Here is a 22,033-nt window from a genome sequence, read left to right as displayed (position 1 = left end):
GCCAATCAGGCTAGCTCAGGAATTCTGGGAGTTGAAGTCCATAGGTCATAGAAGAGCCAACTTGGCCTACCAATATTCTAGTCCACCCCCCCTGGCCAAGATCATAGAATCCTAGGGCTGGAAGGGAGCTTGGAGGTCTTCTAGGCCTAGGGATAGGCCAGGTTGGCTCTTCTATGACTTGTGGACTTCAACTCCCAGAATACCTGAGCCAATCAGGCTATACCAGGAATTCTGGGAGTTGAAGTCCACACGTCATAGACCAGACTTGGCCCACCAATGCGCTTGAGGAACAGTTGTAAGTAGAGGACTTAGCAGCTTGGTCCCAGGAAGGGGCCTGAGGCCTTGAATTTGGGGCCCCCATTTGGTCCCACAAAGTCTGACCCCCAAGAGGGGAGGCAGCAAGGTGGAATTCTTGGCGCGGGGGTCCCCTGTGCAGTTGGGGGGGGGGTTGACAGAGCTCCTTCTGGAATCTCCTCCCCCATGGGGCCTTTCCCGCCTTTTTTCTCCTCAGCTGCCAGGTGGTGAGTGGAGGCCCCTGTTGTGGAATCAGCGCCTGTCAGGCCAAGCCAGGGTTTAATCAGGGTTTGTTGACCATGAACCCCACCCTGTTAGGTTTTAGTCTGCTTATCCAGCTGGGGACTGCCCCTGCAGCTGGAAGCTCCACTCCCAGCCTTCAGGGACCCAGGCCTGCCCCTTTCCTGGGCCAGGGCCTCCCTGTCAGGCAGGGCTGTGAGAGTTTGTGTGTGTTGTGTATGTGTAGAACACCCTCCCGCCCCCCACGGCCTGGAGAAACACTTCTGCTTCACAGAAAAGGGGAATTCACAGGGACGGGATTCGGAGCCTGGTGGAGGAGGGCCCAGGATGAAACGGAACGGGAAATAAACTTGTTTTCCCTTCCTTCAGACCATAATGGCGGCAGATTGAGGAGAGGAAGAAAGCGGGGGTTTTTCCTCAGCCCTTTTTATGCGCCTTCGGTGGAGGGGAAGAGAGGGGGGGGGAAAGCCGCTCCAGAAACAAACATTTATTCATTTGTTTATTTCATTTGATGTTTTGTTTGTGTTTATTCGTGTTTTAAACTTCACCTCACGCGGGGAGCACTCTGCCCCCTCCCATTTTCAAGCCCCCCCCCCTTGAATTTACCTCAGCTGTGCCGGCCAGGCTAAAAAAACAAACAAACCACCCCACTCTCCGCGCCCCCATTGGCCGCCGCCTCCGTCAATCAGGCCGGCTGGCCCACCCCCTCCCGGACCCTCCATCCTGCCCCTTTGGCAAGTTTGCAAATAGCCAGCTTGGAGGGGGAAGGGAGGGAAAGGAGAGGGAAGCCCCGCCTCCCCGGGCATCCGATTGGCTCTGTCCGCGGCCGTCTCGGCTCCCATTGGTCTCTGGGCGTGACTACCGGGATCCGTTTCCCGGGGACATCAGGAAGCGATGGGGGAAGCAGCCTTTGGGGCTTTGCCTCTCGCCGTAGGTTGACCCAGGAAGTCGGTCACGCTCGGCTGCCCCGGGAGGCGGAGAAGGGCGAGGAGGGAGAAGCCGAGCGGCGGCTGGTGGGGAAGGCAGAGCCAGGAGTGCGGGTAAGGGGGCTGGTGCAAGGGGTCGGTGCAGTGGTGGTGGGGGTGGGGGAGCAAAGCAGCCAAAGATTGGGGTAGGTGGGTTGATTTCTTCCGTTGCATGTAGAAACAGTGTGGGGATGCTTCCCTTTTGCAACCCCTCCACTTTGCATTATCCCCCCCTTCTGCCAATGGAAAAAAATCGCCCTCCTCCCTCCCCATCTGTGGCTGCTTTGCTTTCGACAAAGCTTCTCTTCTGCAACCCCCCCACCCCCCATGGGGGAAAACAGCCCTGCCTGTAACGGGGGAGGCAGCTTGCAAATGAGGAGGGTGTTTTGCAAAAGGGGCTGGGGCGGCGGGCAGTGCAGCCCCCCTTGGCCTTGGTGGGGGTAGGGAAAACCCAGGTCTCTATTTGGAGAGAGAAAGAGAAAGAATGAGAGAAAGAGAGAGAGAGAGAGAAAGAAAGAAAGGGAGAGAGAGAGAGCAAAAGAATGAGAGAAAGAAAGGGAGAGAGAGAGTGAAAGAATGAGAGAGAGAAAGAGAAAGAATGAGAGAGAGAGAAAGAGAGTGTGTGTGAGAAAGAAAGAATGGGAGAGAGAGAGAGAGTGAAAAAATGAGAGAGAGAAAGAAAGAAAGAGTGAGAAAGAAAGGGAGAGAGAGAAAGAGAAAGAAAAGGAGAGAGAGAGAAAGAATGAGAGAGAAATAAAGTGTGTGTGAGAAAGAAAAAGTGAGAGAGAGAAGAAAGTGAGAGAGAAAGAGTGAGAGAAAGGGAGAGAGAGAGAGAACCCCAGGTGTATTCAAGCCTTTTTCCCTTGGAGGGTTTTTTCCTTGCGAAACCAGAGTTGGGACATGCTTATTTCTCCTTCCTGCCCCTCCTTCCTTCCTTCCTTCCTTCCTTCCTTCCTTCCTTCCCAAGGGGTGGCCTTTTAAGCTGACATTTGCCATGATTTATTTCCACCCAAAAGGCTCAGCAGTACAGCCACCTTTTCAATCCCTTTTCTTCTTATCTGCCCTGTGGCTGCCACATATACAGTTCCTCAATGGCCTCACCTGAGGCAGCCAGGTTCCTGTTTGCTTAAAACTGGGCCCTCTTTCATGGACTAAGCACTCCCCGAAGGAGCCTTGGATCCTGCTGCCTATCTTAGGGGCTTGCAATTGCTTAAAAAAAAAACATGGGGGGAAAAAAGTGGGTCCTTGCATCAGGTCCTTTGGCAAAGTGGTTACTTAATAAGGACTACAATCCTGTACCGTCCTTTCCAACTTTAACTTTGCTTGCCTCTACAAGACGGTCAAAGTATTTATCCTTTCTGGGGTCAGCGTTTAGAAAAAAGGAGAAAGGGGGCAATAGCCTGTGGATTATATGGGCACTACAGCTCCCAGAATTCTCGCTGGCGTAGGAATTCTGGGAACTCTGGTCCTAACGCTTCCGGATCCCATGGAAACCAAGTTTAGAACTTGCTTGCAAACCACCCTTGGCAAGCTTATAAGAAAAGCTTGTACGTTGTTTTATAAAACGATGGGTTTGTTTTTTCCAAAGTGGTTATTTCATACTTCAGTTACCTTGTGGTTGATTCATTAAATCATAGAAATACAGAAGATTGGCGGCAGATAAAGACTTCCTGGTCCATCTAGTCTGCCCTTATACTATTTCCTGTACTTTATCTCTGGATGGATCTATGTTTATCCCAGGCATATTTACCTTCAGTGACTGTGGATTCTTCCTTCCTTCTTTCTTTCTCTTCCTTCTCTTTCTTTCCTTCCTCATTCATAGAAATACAGAAGATTAACGGCAGAAAAAGACCTCCTGGTCCATCTAGTCTGCCCTTATACTATTTCCTGTATATTTTATCTTAGGATGGATCTATGTTTATCCCAGGTGTGTTTACATTCAGTTCCTGTGGATTCTTCCTTCCTTCCTTCCTTCCTTCCTTCCTTCCTTCCTTCCTTCCTTCCTTCCTTCCTCATTCATAGAAATCTAGAAGATTGACAGCAGAAAAAGACCTCCTGGTCCATCTAGTCTGCCCTTAGACTATTTCCTGTATATTTTATCTTAGGATGGATCTATGTTTATCCCAGGTGTGTTTACATTCAGTTCCTGTGGATTCTTCCTTCCTTCCTTCCTTCCTTCCTTCCTTCCTTCCTTCCTTCCTTCCTTCCTTCCTTCCTCATTCATAGAAACATAGAAGATGGACGGCAGAAAAAGACCTCCTGGTCCATCTAGTCTGCCCTTAGACTATTTCCTGTATATTTTATCTTAGGATGGATCTATGTTTATCCCAGGTGTGTTTACATTCAGTTCCTGTGGATTCTTCCTTCCTTCCTTCCTTCCTTCCTTCCTTCCTTCCTTCCTTCCTTCCTTCCTTCCTTCCTTCCTCATTCATAGAAACATAGAAGATGGACGGCAGAAAAAGACCTCCTGGTCCATCTAGTCTACCCTTATGCTATTTCCTGTATATTTTATCTTAGGATGGATTTATGTTTATCCCAGGTGTGTTTCAATTCAGTTCTTGTGGATTGACCAACCACGTCTGCTGGTAGTTTGTTCCAAGCCTCTACGACTCAGTGAAATAATATTTTCTCACGTTGCTTCTGATCTTTCCCCCAACTAACTTCAGATTGTGTCCCCTTGTTCTTGTGTTCACTTTCCTATTAAAAACACCTCCATCCTGAACCTTATTTAACCCTTTCACATATTTAAACGTTTCCATCCCCTTTTCCCTTCTGTCCTCCAGACTAGACAGATTGAGTTCATTGAGTCTTTCCTGATAAAGTTTTATGCTGAAGACCTTCCACCGTGTTTGTAGCCTGACTCCCCCACAGAGAATGTGTCCTAGGTTGTGGGGACTGGGGTCAAGCATGGGGGCCTCTTAGGGAAGTTGCTATGGGGAGGTTGCCTGGGATTTGCGGGATTTCCTCACCGCGGGCCCATTGAGAGAGATTCCTGGCAGGTGAGCCCAGATGGCACAATCCAGCGGCTGTTTACACAATTGCTTTTCCGTTAGGCTTCTACACCCGGCAGAGAAACCATGACGACATTGATCCACCGAGGGAAGCGCCTGGACGTCGGGAGGCAGACCGACAAGAGGCTGGAGGACGAGGAGCAGGACTTGGTCAACCAGACTTTGGGGGAAGGAGACCCCGGGGATTCCAAGGACATCCGCCTTACTCTCATGGAGGAGATCTTGCTCTTGGGCCTGAAGGACAAAGAGGTAGGAGCCGACGGGACCTCTCGCACTGGGGATCCTATACTAAGGCCCCTGAGAATGTACAGAGTTTAGATTTCGTTTTGTAAGCAGCAAAAGGTACTCGGGAATAAGCCCGAGAGTGACACCACACGCTACACAACTGAAACAGGTTTCCTAAACAACAAGAGCAGCTTTGCAACACGATGTGAAGGGGCAGAGAAAAGTTCAGTTAAGTCATAGAAACCTAGAAGACGGACGGCAGAAAAAGACCCCCTGGTCCATCTAGTCTGCCCTTTTATTATATCCTGTATATTTTATCTTAGGATGGATCTGTGTTTATCCCAGGCACGTTTCAATTCAGTGACTGTGGATTTACCAACCACGTCTGCTGGAAGTTTGTCCCAAGCATCTATGACTCTTTCAAGTCAAATAATATTTTCTCACATTGCTTCTGATCTTTCCCCCAACTGACCTCAGATTGTGTCCCCCCCCCCTTGTTCATGTGTTCATTTTCCTATTAAAAACACTTTCCTCCTGAACCTTATTTAACCCTTTCCCTTCTCTCCTCCAGACTATAACTTCTTTCTTTCTTTCTTTTTCTTTCTTCCTTCCTTCCTTTTTCCTTTCTTTCTTTTTTCCCTTCCTTCCTCTCTTCCTCTTTCTGTCCTTCTTTCTTTCTTTCTTTTTTCCCTTCCTTCCTCTTCCTCTTTCTTTCCTTCCTTCCTTCTTTCTTTCTTTCTTTTTTCCCTTCCTTCCTCTTTCTTTCTTTCCTTCCTTCCTTCCTTCTTTCTTTCTTTCTTTCTTTCTTTCTTTCCTCTATGCCTCCAAATCCCAAAGGACTCAAGGCGGCTTACAATAACAATATAAATATGAAAACATTATATTTGAAGGTTCAGTTGGGATTTGAAATGGTGCTCCTACAAAGGAGTGGAGTTCATTATGTTGTGTGCTTTGCAGTTTAAACCGGCGGTAAACTGATCCTTCTGGCATTTGTTTAACCAGCAAACCAGTTTGCCAAGGTTTTTTTTTGGGCCAACACCAAGACTCATAACTTTCCCCTAATTAGAAAAGTTTGATGGGACTAAGGAGGGGTGTGGGAGAAACAACAACACTCCCCAAGAGCCTCCTTGGGCCTTGTTATCGTTGCTAATACATTCCTAGCTTGGTCAGCCAGCAATGTCACCTTAACTCCTGAAACGTTAATTTAACGCCATTGGCTGGAGAAGAGACGCTTTCCCTTGATTCGGTTCTCAACAAACAGAACCTGGTTTAATAAAAAGCCAGGAAACGGCAGGCCCTGCCAGCTCGGTTCCCTTCCTCCAGGGTGGAACAATAGAAAGAACGGGGCCTTCATTCTTCCAGTTAAGTGCGTGTTGAGAAACTCCAGTAACTTTGGGCATCGCAAATTAAAGGGTGGAAAAACTCCCCTTAAGAAGCCGGAAGTTGCATTTGGAGGCTATAACATTTTTAAAAACCAGCATTTAACCTTGGTGTGTTGTATACATAACTCCTTGCCCTTTGGGAGTTCCCTCTCTTTCTCCCTCTCTCCCTCTCTGTCTTTCTCCCTTTCTCTTTCTCTGTCTTTCTCTCTTTCTCTGTCTTTCTCCTTCCCTTCCTCTTATCTGCTTTCTCCCTGTCTCTTTCTTTCTCTCTCTTTCTCTCTTCTCTGTCCTTTCTCTCTCTTCCCTTTCTCTCTCTTACTCTGTCTTTCTCCCGTTCTTTCTCTCTCTTTCTCTGTCTTTTCTCTCTCTGTCTTCCCCTTCTCTTCTCTCTCTGCTCTTTCTCTCTTTCCCTTTCTCTCTCTTACTCTGTCTTTCTCCTGTTCTCTTTCTCTCTCTTTCTCTGTCTTTCTCCTTCCCTTCCCTTTCTCTCTCTTACTCTGTCTTTCTCTCTCTGTCTTTCTCCCTTTCTCTTTCTTTCTCTCTCTTTCTCTCTTTCTCTGTCTTTCTCTCTCTTTCCCTTTCTCTCTCTTACTCTGTCTTTCTCCCGTTCTTTCTCTCTCTTTCTCTGTCTTTCTCTCTCTGTCTTTCTCCCTTTCTCTTTCTCTCTCTTTCTCTCTTTCTCTGTCTTTCTCTCTCTTTCCCTTTCTCTCTCTTACTCTGTCTTTCTCCTGTTCTCTTTCTCTCTCTTTCTCTGTCTTTCTCTCTCCTTCCCTTTCTCGCTCTTTCTCTGTCTTTCTCCCTTTCTCTTTCTCTCTCTTTCTCTCTGTCTTTCTCCTTCCCTTTCTCTCTCTCTCTTTCTTTCTCCCTTTCTCTTCCTCTCTCTTTCTCTCTTTCTCTGTCTTTCTCTCTCCTTCCCTTTCTCTCTCTTACTCTGTCTTTCTCCCGTTCTCTCTCTCTCTCTTTCTCTGTCTTTCTCTCTCTCCCCGTTTTCTATCTCTTTCTCTCCTTCTCTTTCTCTTTCTTTCTCCTTCCCTTTCTCTCTCTCTCTCTCTCCCTTCCTCTCCCTCTCTCCCTCTCTTTCTCTTTCTTTCTCTCTCCCTTTCTCTCATTCTCTCTCTGTCTTTCTCCCTCTCTCTTTCTCTTTCTCTCTCCTTCCCTTTCTCTCTCTCTCTCTCCCTTTCTCTCTCTCTCTCTACCCCCTTTGGGGATAACATTTAAGTCCTGATTCCAGCTGCACCTGCTCTGTGACTTTCAGGAGGTTCATTTCCTGCTCTTCCACGGCGTTTGCCGGACCTATGTGGCAGGTTCACTCACAGAGAAACTAGTGTTGGCTTTCTTTGATTGGCACGGCCAGCTTTTGGGTCTCGACTAATGATGTCCAGGTGTAGCTCCCTGGAACCTTTTTTTGGACAGGCATTTAAACTAGGCAAAGGGGACAGAGATGTAACTGAGGTGGATGGTTTGTGTCCCCAATCAATGAGGATAAATCAGTTTGTTGATGAAAAGACAGCTGTAAATGAAATAGACATAGTTGTTGAGGATAAGGGGCAAACTAATAATGAAAATAATGTTCTTCGGGTAATGTGCACGAATGCTCGAAACTTGAGCAACAAGCTCTGTGAGTTAATGGCCATAATATCCAGAGATAATTTGGATCTGGTTGCCATAACTGAGACCTGGTTTAAGGACTCCAATGAACGGGAAATATCCATACCAGGATATACATTGTATAGGAAGGATAGAGTAGAGAGGAGGGGAGGTGGAGTAGCCATTTACGTTAAGGAAAGTCTAAAAGCAACACTAATTCAAAATACATGTAAAGATCTGGAGACCCTCTGGGTTTGCATGCAAAATAAAGACGGTTCTACCATTAGAATTGGGGTGATCTATTGGCCTCCAGGGGCAATCTGAGGATAAAATCCTAAAATAAAATACCCACCCTAAGATAAAATACAGGAAATAGTATAAGGGCAGACGAGATGGACCAGGAGGTCTTTTTCTGCCTTCAATCTTCTATGTTTCCTAACTTTGCAGACTTGGAAGCAAACCGTAATTAGACTGAATAGAAAAATATATTCTTCTGATTTGCTATCAGCCTTTTAGAAGAAAGAAGAGGTGCAGAATGAGAGAAAGGAAGAAAGAAAGTAGGAAAAGAGGATTAAACTGTCAAGAGATTTACAAGGGTCATAAAACAATGAATTGAGAGCAGATTTTCAAAAGAACACTTGAGTTCTACATGTTTACATGTTTTGCCTCATTTAAAAACTACAGATGGTTTTTAAAACCCCATTTTTCCTCCTTCACTTTCAGGAACTGTGTAAGATTTAATTGGATGTTGAGAAGGAAAAGAAAGTTGGTGATTTACGAGTATTTGCATATTTGAGAGATTTGAGGTTGATGGTAATTTGTGTGTGTGTTCTAGATATACAGGAACCATAAAATCTCTGTTTTTTCCCCTGGAGGTTTTCAGCCAAACATTTCAACCAATTGTCCTCCACTACAATTATTTCCGGGATTCTGCTGTCAAAAGTAAAGAAATATATTATTAACCTAGCTGGGGCTTTTTAAAAAAAAAAAAGCAATTAATCACAGCTGGCATGCTTGGCTATTTAGGCATCATTACAAAATGTGTAGCCATTATCTTAATTGACTTATAATTATATAATCTCAGAATCACAGGGAAAAAAAATGAAGAGATTAGATACAAGATGGCTGATTAGATACAACTTGCCTGGTGCAGCTTGTAAAATATGACACTGAATTCAACGTATTTTGAGTGTCAAGGTTTAATACAAATCCAATAAATAATAATAATAATAATAATAATAATAATAATAATTAATACCTTGAATTTAAACACTGCACTTATGGATACTGTCTTCCTGCCTGGAGGAACATTTTCCGAAAATCTGAATTTAATGATACTTTTGCTATTTAATGATAGTTTTCCTATTTATTTATTTTTTTATGTACACTGAGAACATCTGCACCAAAGGCAAATTCCTTGTGTGTGCAATCAATAATGAATCCTATTCTATTCTACTCTCTATTTTCACACCTTTTTATCAAGAGCTGGTGTGGGCCCCTTTAGTCCTCAGATTATTAAATTGACAACTAAGGGGAGGACCTACGGCCGAATGTTTGTGTGTCAGAATGTATCACAATTGTGCAAAATGTGACGACTCAATGACTACTTCAGCTTCAACCGCAACAACACAAGAGCACGCAACAGATTCAAACTTAATACGAACCGCTCCAAACTCGACTGTAAAAAATATGATTTCAACAACCGAGTTGTCGAAGCATGGAACTCATTGCCGGACTCAATTGTGTCAACCCCTAACCCCCAACACTTCTCCCTTAGACTCTCCACGATTGACCTCTCCAGGTTCCTAAGAGGCCAGTAAGGGGCGTGCATAAGTGCACTAGTGTGCCTTTCGTCCCCTGTCCAATTGTCTTTCCTTTCTTTCACCTATCCTATATATTTTCTTCCTTTCATATATCCTCTCCTCTAAGTTCACTTTCAACCTCATTTATTTATTTATTTATTTTATTTATTTATTTATTCAATTATTTATGCCGCCCAATTAATAAAACAACTAAAAGCCCTTATAGTAAAACCAAACATACACACAAACATACCATGCATAACTTGTAGCAGCCAATATTTGCTGCTCGGTCAAATCTAGAGAATTTGGCCCCTGAATTTATCCAAAAATGTGGCTGGCTTTCCAATAGAATAAGAATAGAATCAGAATTAATTAGAATTAAAATTAAAATTAGAATTATTTTATTGGCCAAGTGTGATTGGACACACAAGGAATTTGTCTTTGGTGCAGATGCTCTCAGTGGACATAAAAGAAAAAGAGACATTTGTCAAGAATAGAATAGAATATAAAATAGGATAGAATATAGAATAGATAATAGAATAGAATAGAATTCTTTATTGGCCAAGTGTGATTGGACACACAAGGAATTTGCCTTTGGTGCAGATGCTCTCAGTGGACATAAAAGAAAAAGAGACATTTGTCAAGAATAGAATAGAATATAAAATAGGATAGAATATAGAATAGATAATAGAATAGAATAGAATTCTTTATTGGCCAAGTGTGATTGGACACACAAGGAATTTGCCTTTGGTGCAGATGCTCTCAGTGCCCATAAGAGAAAATATACATTTGCCAAGAATAGAATAGAATAAAAATGATTAAAATTATAATTATAAGGGGCGTCCATAAGTGCACTGGTGTGCCTTCCGTCCCCTGTCCAATTGTCTTTCCTTTCTCTCACTTATCATATATATTTTCTTCCTTCCATGTATCCTCTCCTCTAAGTTCACTTTCACCCTTATATATATTACTACATGTCTACTTTTCTTCCTATGTATTTGTGTATTGGATGGATGAATGAATGAATGAATGAATAAAATAAAATGAATGAATGAATGAATGAATGAATGTGCCAGGGAGTTAAGGTTAAATTTATTGGATTAATGTGCCTGTGGGCAAAGTTTGGCAGGACCAGGGTGTTGGATTAATGTGCCTGTGGGCAAAGTTTGGCAGGACCAGGGTGACTTGTGGCAACCCTAGGAACTCTCTCCATTGCTTCCTGTGTTCCTCACCCCCGTAGGGCTACACCTCTTTCTGGAACGACTGCATTTCTTCGGGGCTGCGAGGGGGGATCCTCATTGAGCTGGCCATGCGAGGAAGGGTCCAGCTGGAGCCCCAGTCCATGAGGAGGAAACGCCTGCTGGATCGAAAGGTAGGCTTCGGCCCTGAGGCTGGCCTAGCTCTGGCCATTTTCCTTTCCTGTAGCTTTCCTCCAAGGAGTTTTCCTTTCTCTCTGCTTCAGGGATCAGGACACGGCCTGGAGCGAAGGGGCCTGGGAGGGGCGGGTGGGTGCAGAGGGAGCAGACAAAATAAAATGATTTCCCCTGGGAATCCAGGACGTTGGTGCAGGTATTTGAAAGGTGGAGGCTGAGAGGTCACCTGGCAACTTGTGACTCTTGGAGGGGAAGAGAAGTGACAAAGTTTTACTTTTAATTGGATGGTTTCCCACCACGCCTGTGCCAATTTGATACGTCCCAATGAAATGTTCTTTGAGGAATATGGCTGCCTTGGAGTTCTCGTTGTTGGGGATGCATTGCTTGGAACCTGGACGGTCGGTTTGGCCTTTCCGCCTTGCCTGTGCTTTTAGACTTATGTACTGCTTCACAATGCTTCCCAGCCCTCTCTAAGCGGTTTCCAGAGGGTCAGCCTCTTGCCCCCAACGATCTGGGTCCTCATTTGACCCACCTGAGAAGGAAGGAAGGCTGAGTCAACCTTTAAGAAGGAAGGAAGGAAGGAAGGAAGGAAGGAACCTTTAAGAAGGAAGGAAGGAAGGAAGGAAGGAAGGAAGGAACCTTTAAGAAGGAATGAAGGAAGGAAGGAACCTTTAAGAAGGAAGGAACGAAGGAATTAAGGAAGGAAGGAACCTTTAAGAAAGGAAGGAAGGAAGGAAAGAAGGAAGGAACCTTTAAGAAGGAAGGAAGGAAGGAAGGAAGGAACCTTTAAGAAGGAAGGAAGGAAGGAAAATAGCAATAGACTTATATACCACCTCATAATGCTTCCCAGCCCTCTCAAAGCGGTTTACAGAGTCAGCCTCTTGCCCCCAACAATCGGGGTCCTCATTTGACACCCCTCGGAAGGAAGGAAGGCTGAGTCAACCTTTAAGAAGGAAGGAATGAAAGAAAGAAGGAAGGAAGGAAGGAAGGAAGGAAGGAAGGAAGGAACCTTTAAGAAGGAAGGAAGGAAGATGGCAATAGAGTTATATACTGCTTTTACAGCCCTCTCTAAGCAGTTTACAGAGAGTCAGCCTCTCTTGCCCCCAACAATCAGGGTCCTCATTTGACCCACCTCAGAAGGAAGGAAGGCTGAGTCAACCTTTAAGAAGGAAGGAAGGAAGGAAGGAAGGAACCTTTAAGAAGGAAGGAAGGAAGGAAGGAAGGAACCTTTAAGAAGGAAGGAAGGAAGATAGCAATAGAGTTATATACTGCTTTTACAGCCCCCTCTAAGCGGTTTACAGAGTCAGCCTCTTGCCCCCAACAATCAGGGTCCTCATTTGACCCACCTCAGAAGGAAGGAAGGCTGAGTCAACCTTTAAGAAGGAAGGAAGGAAGGAAGGAAGATGGCAATAGAGTTATATACTGCTTTTACAGCCCTCTCTAAGCAGTTTACAGAGAGTCAGCCTCTTGCCCCCAACAATCTGGGTCATTTTACTGACCTCAGAAGGGTGGAAGGCTGAGTCAACCTGGAGCCTGGTGAGATTCGACCTGCCAAACTGCTGGCAGCCGGTGAGCAGCAGAAGTAACTTCCAGTTATGCCCTCTTAACCGCTGCACGACCAAGGCTCTTCAAGCGCACGGACCTGGTTGTCTTCTCCCACTCAGGTCCTCCTCAAGTCAGATGCCCCAACGGGAGACGTGCTGCTTGACGAGACCCTCCGCCACCTCAAGGCCACCGAGCCCCCTGAGACGGTCCAGACGTGGATTGAGCTGCTCACAGGTGAGAGAGATTGAATGGCGGCATCCCCCCCCCCCCGCCCCCCCTGCAAAACGCTTGCCTTGAACCTGCAGTCGTCTCATGTTCAGGAGCATCGGATCAGCTTTTAACTTTGTCTAGAGTGTTGGGTGTAACTTTACCCAGAGTTAAATAGAGTTAAATGGGTTTGTGGCGGATATAAATCCATATACACTGCTCCCAAAAATAAAGGGGACCCTCAAAGAACCCACCCTAGATCCAAATGAAGGAAATATTCTCACTGAATCCTTTGTTCTGTACAAAGTTGGAGGTGCACGACAGCAGGTGAAATTGACTGTCCATCAGGGTTGCTTCTTCCTAAGTGGACAGTTGGATTTCACAGAAGTTTGATTTGCTTGGGAGTTCTATTGTGTTGTTTAAGTGTCTCCCTTTATTTTTCCGGAGATCATCTTCAAAAACTAGGGTTGAATCTAGGATTGAAATGGTTTATGAAACAATGGGCAAAAATTTGAAAATATGTGCTTGTCATATTGAAGGTATACACACTGCTCAAAAATAAATAAATAAAGGGAACCCTTAACCAACACAATAGAACTCCCAAGTAAATCAAACTTCTGTGGAGTCAAACTGTCCATTTAGGAAGCAACCCTGACGGACAATCGATTTCACCTGCTGTTGTGCACATTGAACTTTGTACAGAACAAAGTTTTCAATGAGAATATTTAATTCATTGAGATCTAGGATGGGTTCTTTGAAGGTTCCCTTTTATTATTTTGAGGAATATGGAATATACACCGCTCAAAAAAGGAAAGGGAACCCTTCAACAACACAATATAACTCCCAAGTAAATCAAACTTCCGTGAAATCAAACTGTCCATTTAGGAAGCAACCCTGATGGACAGTCAATTTCACCTGCTGTTGTGCAAATGGAATAGTTGTGCAAATGAAACATCCAGTGAGAATATTCCATTCATTCAGATCTAGGGTGTGTTATTTGAAGGTTCCCTTTATTTTTTTGAGCAGTATACATGTTAAATTTGTGTGTGTAATAATGGAGAAAAATAAGAAAAAATTACGAAAAAATAATAATAGAAACATAGAAAAATAGAAGATTGATGGCCGAAAAAGACCTCCTGGTCCATCTAGTCTGCCCTTATATACTATTTCCTGTATTTTATCTTAGGATGGATCTATGTTTATCCCAGGCAGGTTTCAATTCAGTGACTGTGGATTGACCAACCACATCTGCTGGAAGTTTGTTCCAAGGATCTACTACTCTTTCAGTAATCTAGGGCTGAAGGGATTAAAGCGGGAGGGAAGCAGGTCCAAAGCTTTTAGGGAGGTCTTCTTGTCGCAATCCGCCCACCGCCGAGTGACCTTTTGGGCCATCCTGACTCTGGACGGTCCGGCTTCCTTTGCAGGCGAGACCTGGAACCCCTTCAAGCTTCAGTACCAACTCCGCAACGTCCGGGAGCGGATCGCCAAGAACCTGGTGGAGAAGGGCATCTTGACCACCGAGAAGCAGAACTTCCTCCTGTTCGACATGACCACCCACCCGGTCACCAACACCACGGAGAAGCAGCGGCTGGTCAAGCGTCTTCAGGAGAGCCTCCTGGACAGGTGGGTCAACGACCCCCACCGCATGGACCGGAGGACTTTGGCGCTGCTGGTGCTGGCCCACGCCTCCGACGTGCTGGAGAACGTCTTTGCCAGCCTGGTGGACGAGAAGTACGACGTGGCCATGAATCGGTCCAAGGACCTGATGGATAGGGACCCCGAGGGGGAGGCCGGCAAGGCGGCGGGCACCGAGATGATCTGGGCCGTGCTGGCGGCTTTCAATAAATCCTAGAAACCTTCCTGGCGGCTGAAGTTGGGCTCCGAGTGGCCCCTTTTTTTGGCTCCTCCGGGAAGGAAGCTTTGGTGGTTGCCTTTGACCCACCTCCCCGGACTTTGGGGTGACTGCGGCTGGGCCAGGTCCAATCTTTGAAGCCGGGCCTGGGGAGCTCCCTTCTACCTTCACACACACACAACGCCTGTCGCACCCTTCTAGGGATCTATGGGGGGGCCAGCCAAGAAAGGCCCTGCATTGCTCTTCCTTGGGATCCCTGCTTGGTTTATTTTTTTCCCTAGACCCCCCACGAGTTGAACCAAAGGGACAGAAGGACCATTGTTTCTCTGGCCCCTTCCCCCTTGGCTCTCACTTCAAATACGCCTCCTTTCCCCCCGTGCGGAGGGGGGGGGGTCCATTTCAGTGGCGGAAATTTCAGTTTCCTCCCCCTTTTTAAAACCTCACGATCCCGACCTCGGTTTTCTTGTCCTGCTTTTTCTTTTTTCCCGTCCAAACTCCCTTTTTTTTCCTTCCCCCCTTCTTATTTGCTGAATTCCAGCACACGTCGCTATGCAATCTCGCCCGTCGTTTGGTTTCCGCTTTTTGGTGCGCGGAGTCTTGGCCATTTCCGAGTGACCCCATTTCAGAGGTTGAAAAAGGCATCGAATGTAAGAGTCCAGCCCTGTGTACAAACCAGTTCTTAGGGGGGGTTTTCCCCCTGGGATAAACCCATATTTTATCCGACTCCCTTGTGAGACATAGGTACGTCCGCCTTGGAAGGGGCCGTGCTCTATAGAGCCCGTTTCCAGAACCATGAGGCCTAGAAACCTGGAGCCGGATTCGAACGGGAGCTGGAAATTACGCGAAATTGTACCTTGTCCCGCTTGTGGGTCTGCTCACAACTCAATGTACTTTAGTTTAGTGCCTTACCATGCGTTACCCAGAGGTGTGTTGGGGCCGAATGAGCGACAACCGACCCTTTGTAAACTGTTAACACCCACACACAATTTGAGGCCACGCGGCTTCTCCTCCGACATCCAGGGGGGCCGAGCCTGCAAATGTTCCGGGGTCCTCGTGCTTTCTGTGGGTTTGTAGTCTCTAGAGGCTGTTGCCTTGTTATTAAACTCTTTCCTTTTCCTTCCAAAGTTGTGGTTGTGTGTCCCCTGCAATTTTTTAAATTTTATTTTATTTTTTTTGTGTGTGCTGGTTTTTATTTTATTTTTTGTCTTGGTTAAGTCAGTGATTTTCAACCTTTTTTGAGCCGCGGCACATTTTTTACATTTACAGAACCCTGGGGCACATTGGGGGGTGGGGGTGGCTAAAGAAGGTTTGGACAAAAGAATTCTCTCTCTCTTCCTCCCTTTCTATTTCTTTCTCTCTATCCCTCTTTCTTTTTCTTCCTTCCTCTTTCTTTCTCTCTCTCTATCCCTCTTTCTTTTTCTTCCTTCCTTCCTCTCTTTTTTGCTCTTTCTCTCTCCCTCCCTTCCTCCTTTTATGTCTTTCTCTCTCTCCCCTTCCATCCCTCTCTTTCTTTCACTCTCTTGCTTTCTTTCTCTCTTGCTTTCTTTCTCTCTCGCTTTCTCTCTCTCTTGTTCTCTCTCTCTCTTTCTTTCTTTCTTTCTCTCTCTCTTGCTTTCTTTCTCTCTCTTGTTCTCTCTCTCGCTTGCTCTTTCTCTCTTGCTTTCTTTCTCTTTCTCTTGCTTTCTTTCTCTCTCTTGTTCTGTCTCTCTCTCGCTCTTTCTCTCTCTTGCTTTCTTTCTCTCGCTCTTTCCCTCTCTTGCTTTCTTTCTCTTTTTCTTTCTTTCTCTCTCTCTTGTTCTCTCTCGCTCTTTCTGTCTCTTGCTTTCTTTCTCTTTCTCTCTCTCTTGCTTTCTTTCTCTCTCTCTCTTGCTTTCTTTCTCTTTCTCTCTTGCTTTCTTTCTCTTTCTCTCTCTCTTGCTTTCTTTCTCTCTCTCTCTCTTGCTTTCTTTCTCTCTCTCTCTCTCTTGCTTTCTTTCTCTTTCTCTCTCTCTTGCTTTCTTTCTCTTTCTCTCTCTCTTGCTTTCTTTCTCTTTCTCTCTCTCTTGCTTTCTTTCTCTCTCTTGTTCTCTCTCTCTCTCGCTCTTTCTCTCTCTTGCTTTCTTTCTCTCTCTCTTGTTCTCTCTCTCTCTCGCTCTTTCTCTCTCTTGCTTTCTTTCTCTCTTTTTCTTTCTTTCTCTCTGAGCTTCGCGGCACATCTGGTTGAAAAACACTGGGTTAAGTTAGAAAAAGGGAGGCTTCTAACGTAGGAAACAGACGAATTTTAACGACCCTTTTAAGTAGATTTCAAAGCCCGCTGAAAATTTCCTCCAATGTCGTAGATGGAGGAAGGAATTTGGATTGGAAAATTCGGAAGGACCTTTCGGGCCGGCTGGGAAGAGTAAAAGGTTGCAACGGCGAGGTAAGTCGGTGAGAATCCCTACTAACCCGTAGAATTGGGTTACAAATCTAATAAATAATAATAATAATAATAATAATAATAATAATAATAATAATAATTGGGTTACTAGCTTGGTGCAGCAGGAGACAATTAACGGTCAGAATTCCCCTTTTTTTAAATTAAAAAAAATATATGAAGTTTCCCCCCTCCCCATAACTTTCCCATAACCCCCTCCCACTCCCGGCCTCGCGCATAAAACAACTCCGCCGTGGTTCGGTTTAAGGACGTTTACTTTTTTTCTGAATAACATTTTCACCACAAACAGCTACAGGATGAGGTATTCGAGAAGAAAAAGAAGAAAAACCTTTGGTATAAAATGTACAGCTTTCGTTCCAACTTTTTTGGTCTTTTCTTGTTCACAAGGCAAAAGGGGGAGACAGGAGGGGGGGGGTTTTAAGAAACGACTTTGGTTTTTTCTTTTTTTTCAAAGTTAGCAGGGTGGACAAAACGAAGGAGGAACATTCAATTCATGGATAGATAGCGATGCAACTGCTTTGGTCTTTTTTTAAAAAAATAAATAAATAACAGGATGACCACACCGCTCAGCTTGCACTGGTCAGGGAGTGAAGGGGGATAAATCCACTTTTGAACGACAGGGTAAAAAAATGATCTTTTATCCCGGTGGTTCTCAACCTTTTCTTTAAATCTGTGGATGGAGTGAATGAGGATTGAATGTTTTTAAGCTTTTAGGATGCTTTTTAAAGTCTTTTAACTGTTATTAATGGGATGAAATTGTTTTAACATAGAAACACAGAAGATTGACGGCAAAAAAAGACCTCCTGCTCCATCTAGTCTGCCCTTATACTATTTCCTGTATTTTATCTTAGGATGGATCTAGGTTTATCCCAGGTGTGTTTAAATTCAGTGACTCTGGATTTACCAACCACGTCTGCTGGAAGTTTGTTCCAAGGATCTACTGCTCTTTCAGTAAAATAATGTTTTCTCATGTTGCCTTTGATCTTTCCCCCAACTAACTTCAGATTGTGTCCTGATTGTGTCCTATGTTCGTTGTGAGCCGCCCCGAGTCCACGGAGAGGGGCAGCATACAAATCCAATTAAAATAATAATAATAATAATAATAATAATAATAATAATAATAATAATAATAATAATTTATTGGATTTGTATGCCGCCCCTCTCCGCAGACTAGGGGCAGCTCACAACTAACATAGGGTAGATAATAAAACAATTAAATAAACAATAAATAAATAAAAATAAACAAATAAATAAATAAATACCCTTTATAGTCAGGAGGCCCCCTCCCAAGATTTAAGAAACATAGAAGACTGACAGCAGAAAAAGACCCCCTGGTCCATCTAGTCTGCCCTTATACTATTTCCTGTATTTTATCTTAGGATGGATATATGTTTATCCCAGGCAGGTTTAAATTCAGTGACTGTGGATTTATCTACCACGTCTGCTGGAAGTTTGTTCCAAGCATCTACCCCTCTTTCAGTAAAATAATATTTTCTCACGTGGCTTCTGATCTTTCCCCCCAACTAACTTCAGATTGTGTCCCCTTGTTCTTGTGTTCACTTTCCTATTAAAAACACTTCCCTCCTGAACCTTATTTAACCCTTTAACATATTTAAATGTTTCCATCATGTCCCCCCTTGAAATCATAACATTTCTTCAAGAGTTCCACTGACCACAGGTTGAGAACCACTGTTTCATGCTACGGGAAAAATTGGCCTATTTATCTCTGCCTGTAAAAAGCGCAGGAAGAATTATTCGTTTTCAAAGTTATCTAGCCACCTGATCTTACAGGTAAGAGGGAAAAGTCACGGAATATATATATATATTTTTGCGCTGCGGTCACTCTTCAGGGGTCTCGATTTGGTAATCTAAACAGTTCCTGGTTCTGTTTGATGCCGCTCCCAAGCGTAAATAGTTTTACGAGGCCGAACAAGGTGGGACATGTCAAGATCGACAGGAGGACACCCAGCCCATAGGTGTGTCTCCTTAACTGCCCTGAGGTCGAAACGTGTCACCAAGGCCCGGTCTGAGCCTCCAGGTGTTGCAGACTTAATCACAGTGGTCTTTAATATATTTTTTTTGTTTGTTTGTGACGTCGCAAAGATTTGGTTCCTGCAGAATGCAAATAGAAATAGCGATAAGCCAGCTGATTCACGCTCCGGAATCGGAGTTGAATTGCACACACCTATTATATTGACATACTTGCAAGGACCCAGTAGATGGATTCCCTTGCAAAACCAGATTCCCCGGACTTTGGAACTAAGTTCACGGAGTTTAGCAAACTATTTTCTTAAAGCTGCCTATGAGCCTTGGTTGCCCCACCTTGTCAAACAGGTGAGAGCCTGTTTAATTGCCTTCTAGGTCTTGCTTGCTGGGGAGGTCACTGACCAGGAGGTCTATTTGAGGCAGGCTTTTTTATATATATATATTATATTTATATATATAAAAAACCTTATAGATCTATCCTAGTCTCCCTTAATTTTCAAATTCAGCAAAAAAAATTGTGACATATAAATATATATATATATGTATCACTTGTTTTTGCTGAAATTTTAAAATTAAGGGAGACTAGGATAGTGCTATTTCGGCCTTGTTCTGGCCTCATCAGCTAGCCATACCATAGAAACATAGAAACATAGAAGACTGACGGCAGAAAAAGACCTCATGGTCCATCTAGTCTGCCCTTATACTATTTTCTGTATTTTATCTTGGGATGGATCTAGGTTTATCCCAGGCATGTTTACATTCAGTTACTGTGGATTGACCAACCACGTCTGCTGGAAGTTTGTTCCAAGGATCTACTACTCTTTTAGTAAAATAATATTTTCTCATGTTGCCTTTGATCTTTCCCCCAACTAACCTCAGATTGGGTCCCCTTGTTCTTGGGTTCACTTTCCTATTAAAAACACTTACCTCCTGTTTAATTGCCTTCTAGGTCTCACTTGCTGGGGAGGTCACTGACAAGGAGGTCTATTTGAGGCAGGTTTTATATATATATATATAAAATATATATTTATATATATATAAAACCTGATAGATCTATCCTAGTCTCCCTTAATTTTCAAATTCAGCAAAAAAAATGTGACATATAAATATATATATATATGTGTATCACTTGTTTTTGCTGAAAATTTAAAATTAAGGGAGACTAGGATAGCACTATTTCGGCCTTGTTCTGGCCTCATCAGCTAGCCATACTCTCACTGGGATTTGATCCTGGGGCCTCTGCCTTGTAATATATTTGTTTTCATAGATTTTCACAGGTATATGTATGTAGATTGTTCTGAGTTCAGGTTTTGCCCCGTGTAATATTTTGAATGTCTATGCGACGTTTCGGTGAAATCACATTCACCATCATCAGGCTGAAGTTGTAAATATAGTTATATAAATGTAAATATAGTTATATAACTATATTTACAGCAGCACGAAGCTTACAACTTCAGCCTGATGATGGTGAATGTGATTTCACCGAAACGCCGCATAGACATTCGAAATACTACACGGGGCGAAACTCGAACTCAGAACCATCTACATATATATATATGTAGATTATATATATGAAGGTCTTGGCATATTCAGGTTTCTTCCCGTTTAGGATTAAATGATAAATAAACATTCCCGTGTAGGGAAGAAACCCAAATATGCGAAGACCTTCATACTTGTACCGGTGAAAATCTACAAAAACATATATATATATATTTATACAGGGTGTCCCCCAAAAATGTATACACATTTTAAATAATTATAAACTAGGTGTTTATTATAATTCCATTATTTCAAAAATGTAAAAGTATTTACAAGTATCATTTTATTGTTTTTATTTGTTTTTGAAGGTGAGTCTGGCTGCCATTATTGTGTTCAGGGGTTGAATCTTCAAAATAAACACACTTTAATTATTGGCTATTTACAATTATTTAAAACTAGTGAAAATGCAATGAAAGAAAGAATAAAACGATACTTGTAAATATTTTTACCTTTTTGAAATTATAATATTACCAATAAAATGATAATAAATGCCAAGTTTACAATTATTTAAAATGTGTATACACCCTGTGTATATAGGCAGCAGCCATTGTGATCTCCGGATATTAAAAAGTTACTAAAATTAACTAAGTTTTCGTTAGTCCTCTGCTAACGTTGCCAGAGTGTTAAAATCCCCTTTGAAGAGGTGTAAGAAGAGCTTAATTTTAGAAATTTTAAAACAAATACATGCTGGCTGTTGCCTCTTCATTTATAAATACACATGGAACTCGCATTTTTAAGACGATTCTTTATATGTATGTATGTACGTAAGTATGTATGTATGTATGTATGAATTATAAAATTATATATATTGGCAAAAAGGCCAGCTCAGAACTTGATTCTTATGGACTCCTGACCCTCCTTATAAACTCTTGAGATTTTAAAATAGCCTGTTTTTAAAATGCATTTTAAACACCAGGATAAGAAATACTCCTTATTTTACGGCTGCTTCGCTTGATTTGATAGCCGAGACCGTATTGACAAGCATAGTTTATGGGCCCCAAAATAAATTTCTTTGTGCTATAAATAAAGAGCTAAGGTTTATAATCGTGGCTTGTTACACAAGCCTCCATTGGCTGCTTTGCATAGAGGTTAAGTTGCCGTGGATGTGTCCACACAGCCAAAAAAGAAACTAGATTGATTGATTGTTTATTTTATTTATCATTTATTTATTAATTAGACTTCTATGCTGTCCTTGAAGCGACTCGGAAGTCTAATTTTAAATCGTTTTAAATATCATAATAGATTTTAAACTAGTTTTAACTGCTGGGTTTCTTAAATGTTTCTCTCTTTTTTTTTGGTATTTTATCCCTGCTTTTGCAAGCCGCCCGGAGTCTAAGGAGAAGAGAGGGCTAGCAATCCAAATAGTGGTAGAAATAACTAATATTTCCAATATTTCTAAATAAGAAATACTTCCCCTCTCTGTCCAGAGCAAACTGAGCATCGTGACGCAAACCAAGTTACTTAGAGAAGCCATGCAGGAAATAAAAAATAAGAAGGAACTATCTATTACGATACGCACGCACCCCTCCACCGACGCACACACCCCCCCCCCGACACAACCCCACATACACACCCCAACACACACACACACAAACAAACAAGAGTTTGTTTT

The 22,033-nt window shown here is 43.3% G+C and overlaps 1 protein-coding gene and 1 long non-coding RNA gene across 3 annotated transcripts in view; both read left to right on the top strand.

The window, feature by feature from the left end:
- Window positions 1–245: 245 nt before the first annotated feature.
- On the top strand, window positions 246–15,607 carry GOLPH3L (golgi phosphoprotein 3 like). Of its 2 annotated transcripts, none has more exons than XM_070766410.1 (5): window positions 246–295; window positions 4,553–4,759; window positions 10,747–10,878; window positions 12,544–12,658; window positions 14,056–15,607. In XM_070766410.1, the coding sequence occupies exons 2-5, from the start codon at window positions 4,577–4,579 to the stop codon at window positions 14,481–14,483; spliced, it is 858 nt and encodes a 285-aa protein (XP_070622511.1). In that variant the 5' UTR covers window positions 246–295; window positions 4,553–4,576; the 3' UTR covers window positions 14,484–15,607. The 2 variants fall into 2 exon arrangements, with proteins under 2 accessions (XP_070622511.1, XP_070622510.1); XM_070766409.1 differs by lacking the exon at window positions 246–295 and adding an exon at window positions 1,308–1,574.
- Window positions 15,608–16,805: 1,198 nt separating this feature from the next.
- Window positions 16,806–22,033, top strand: part of LOC139175347 (uncharacterized) — a 45,832-nt gene continuing 40,604 nt past the window's right edge. Inside the window, exon 1 of the long non-coding RNA XR_011560512.1 lies at window positions 16,806–16,881. This is a non-coding gene — a long non-coding RNA (uncharacterized lncRNA). The remainder of the gene's footprint in view (window positions 16,882–22,033) is intronic.

This window comes from Erythrolamprus reginae, chromosome 13 (assembly GCF_031021105.1).
Source record: "Erythrolamprus reginae isolate rEryReg1 chromosome 13, rEryReg1.hap1, whole genome shotgun sequence".
In the NCBI taxonomy this organism is placed as follows: Eukaryota; Metazoa; Chordata; class Lepidosauria; order Squamata; family Dipsadidae; genus Erythrolamprus; species Erythrolamprus reginae.
Note: the sequence above shows the minus strand (reverse complement) of the source record. Positions and strands in the feature narration are given on the sequence as shown.

Excerpts from the sequence above, each read along its gene's own strand:
- GOLPH3L (XM_070766410.1), top strand. The coding sequence starts at position 4,577 with ATGACGACATTGATCCACCGAGGGAAGCGCCTGGACGTCGGGAGGCAG. Across the intron at positions 4,760-10,746 it reads TGGGCCTGAAGGACAAAGAG|GGCTACACCTCTTTCTGGAA; the intron begins GTAGGAGCCGAC and ends TCACCCCCGTAG. Across the intron at positions 12,659-14,055 it reads GTGGATTGAGCTGCTCACAG|GCGAGACCTGGAACCCCTTC; the intron begins GTGAGAGAGATT and ends CTTCCTTTGCAG.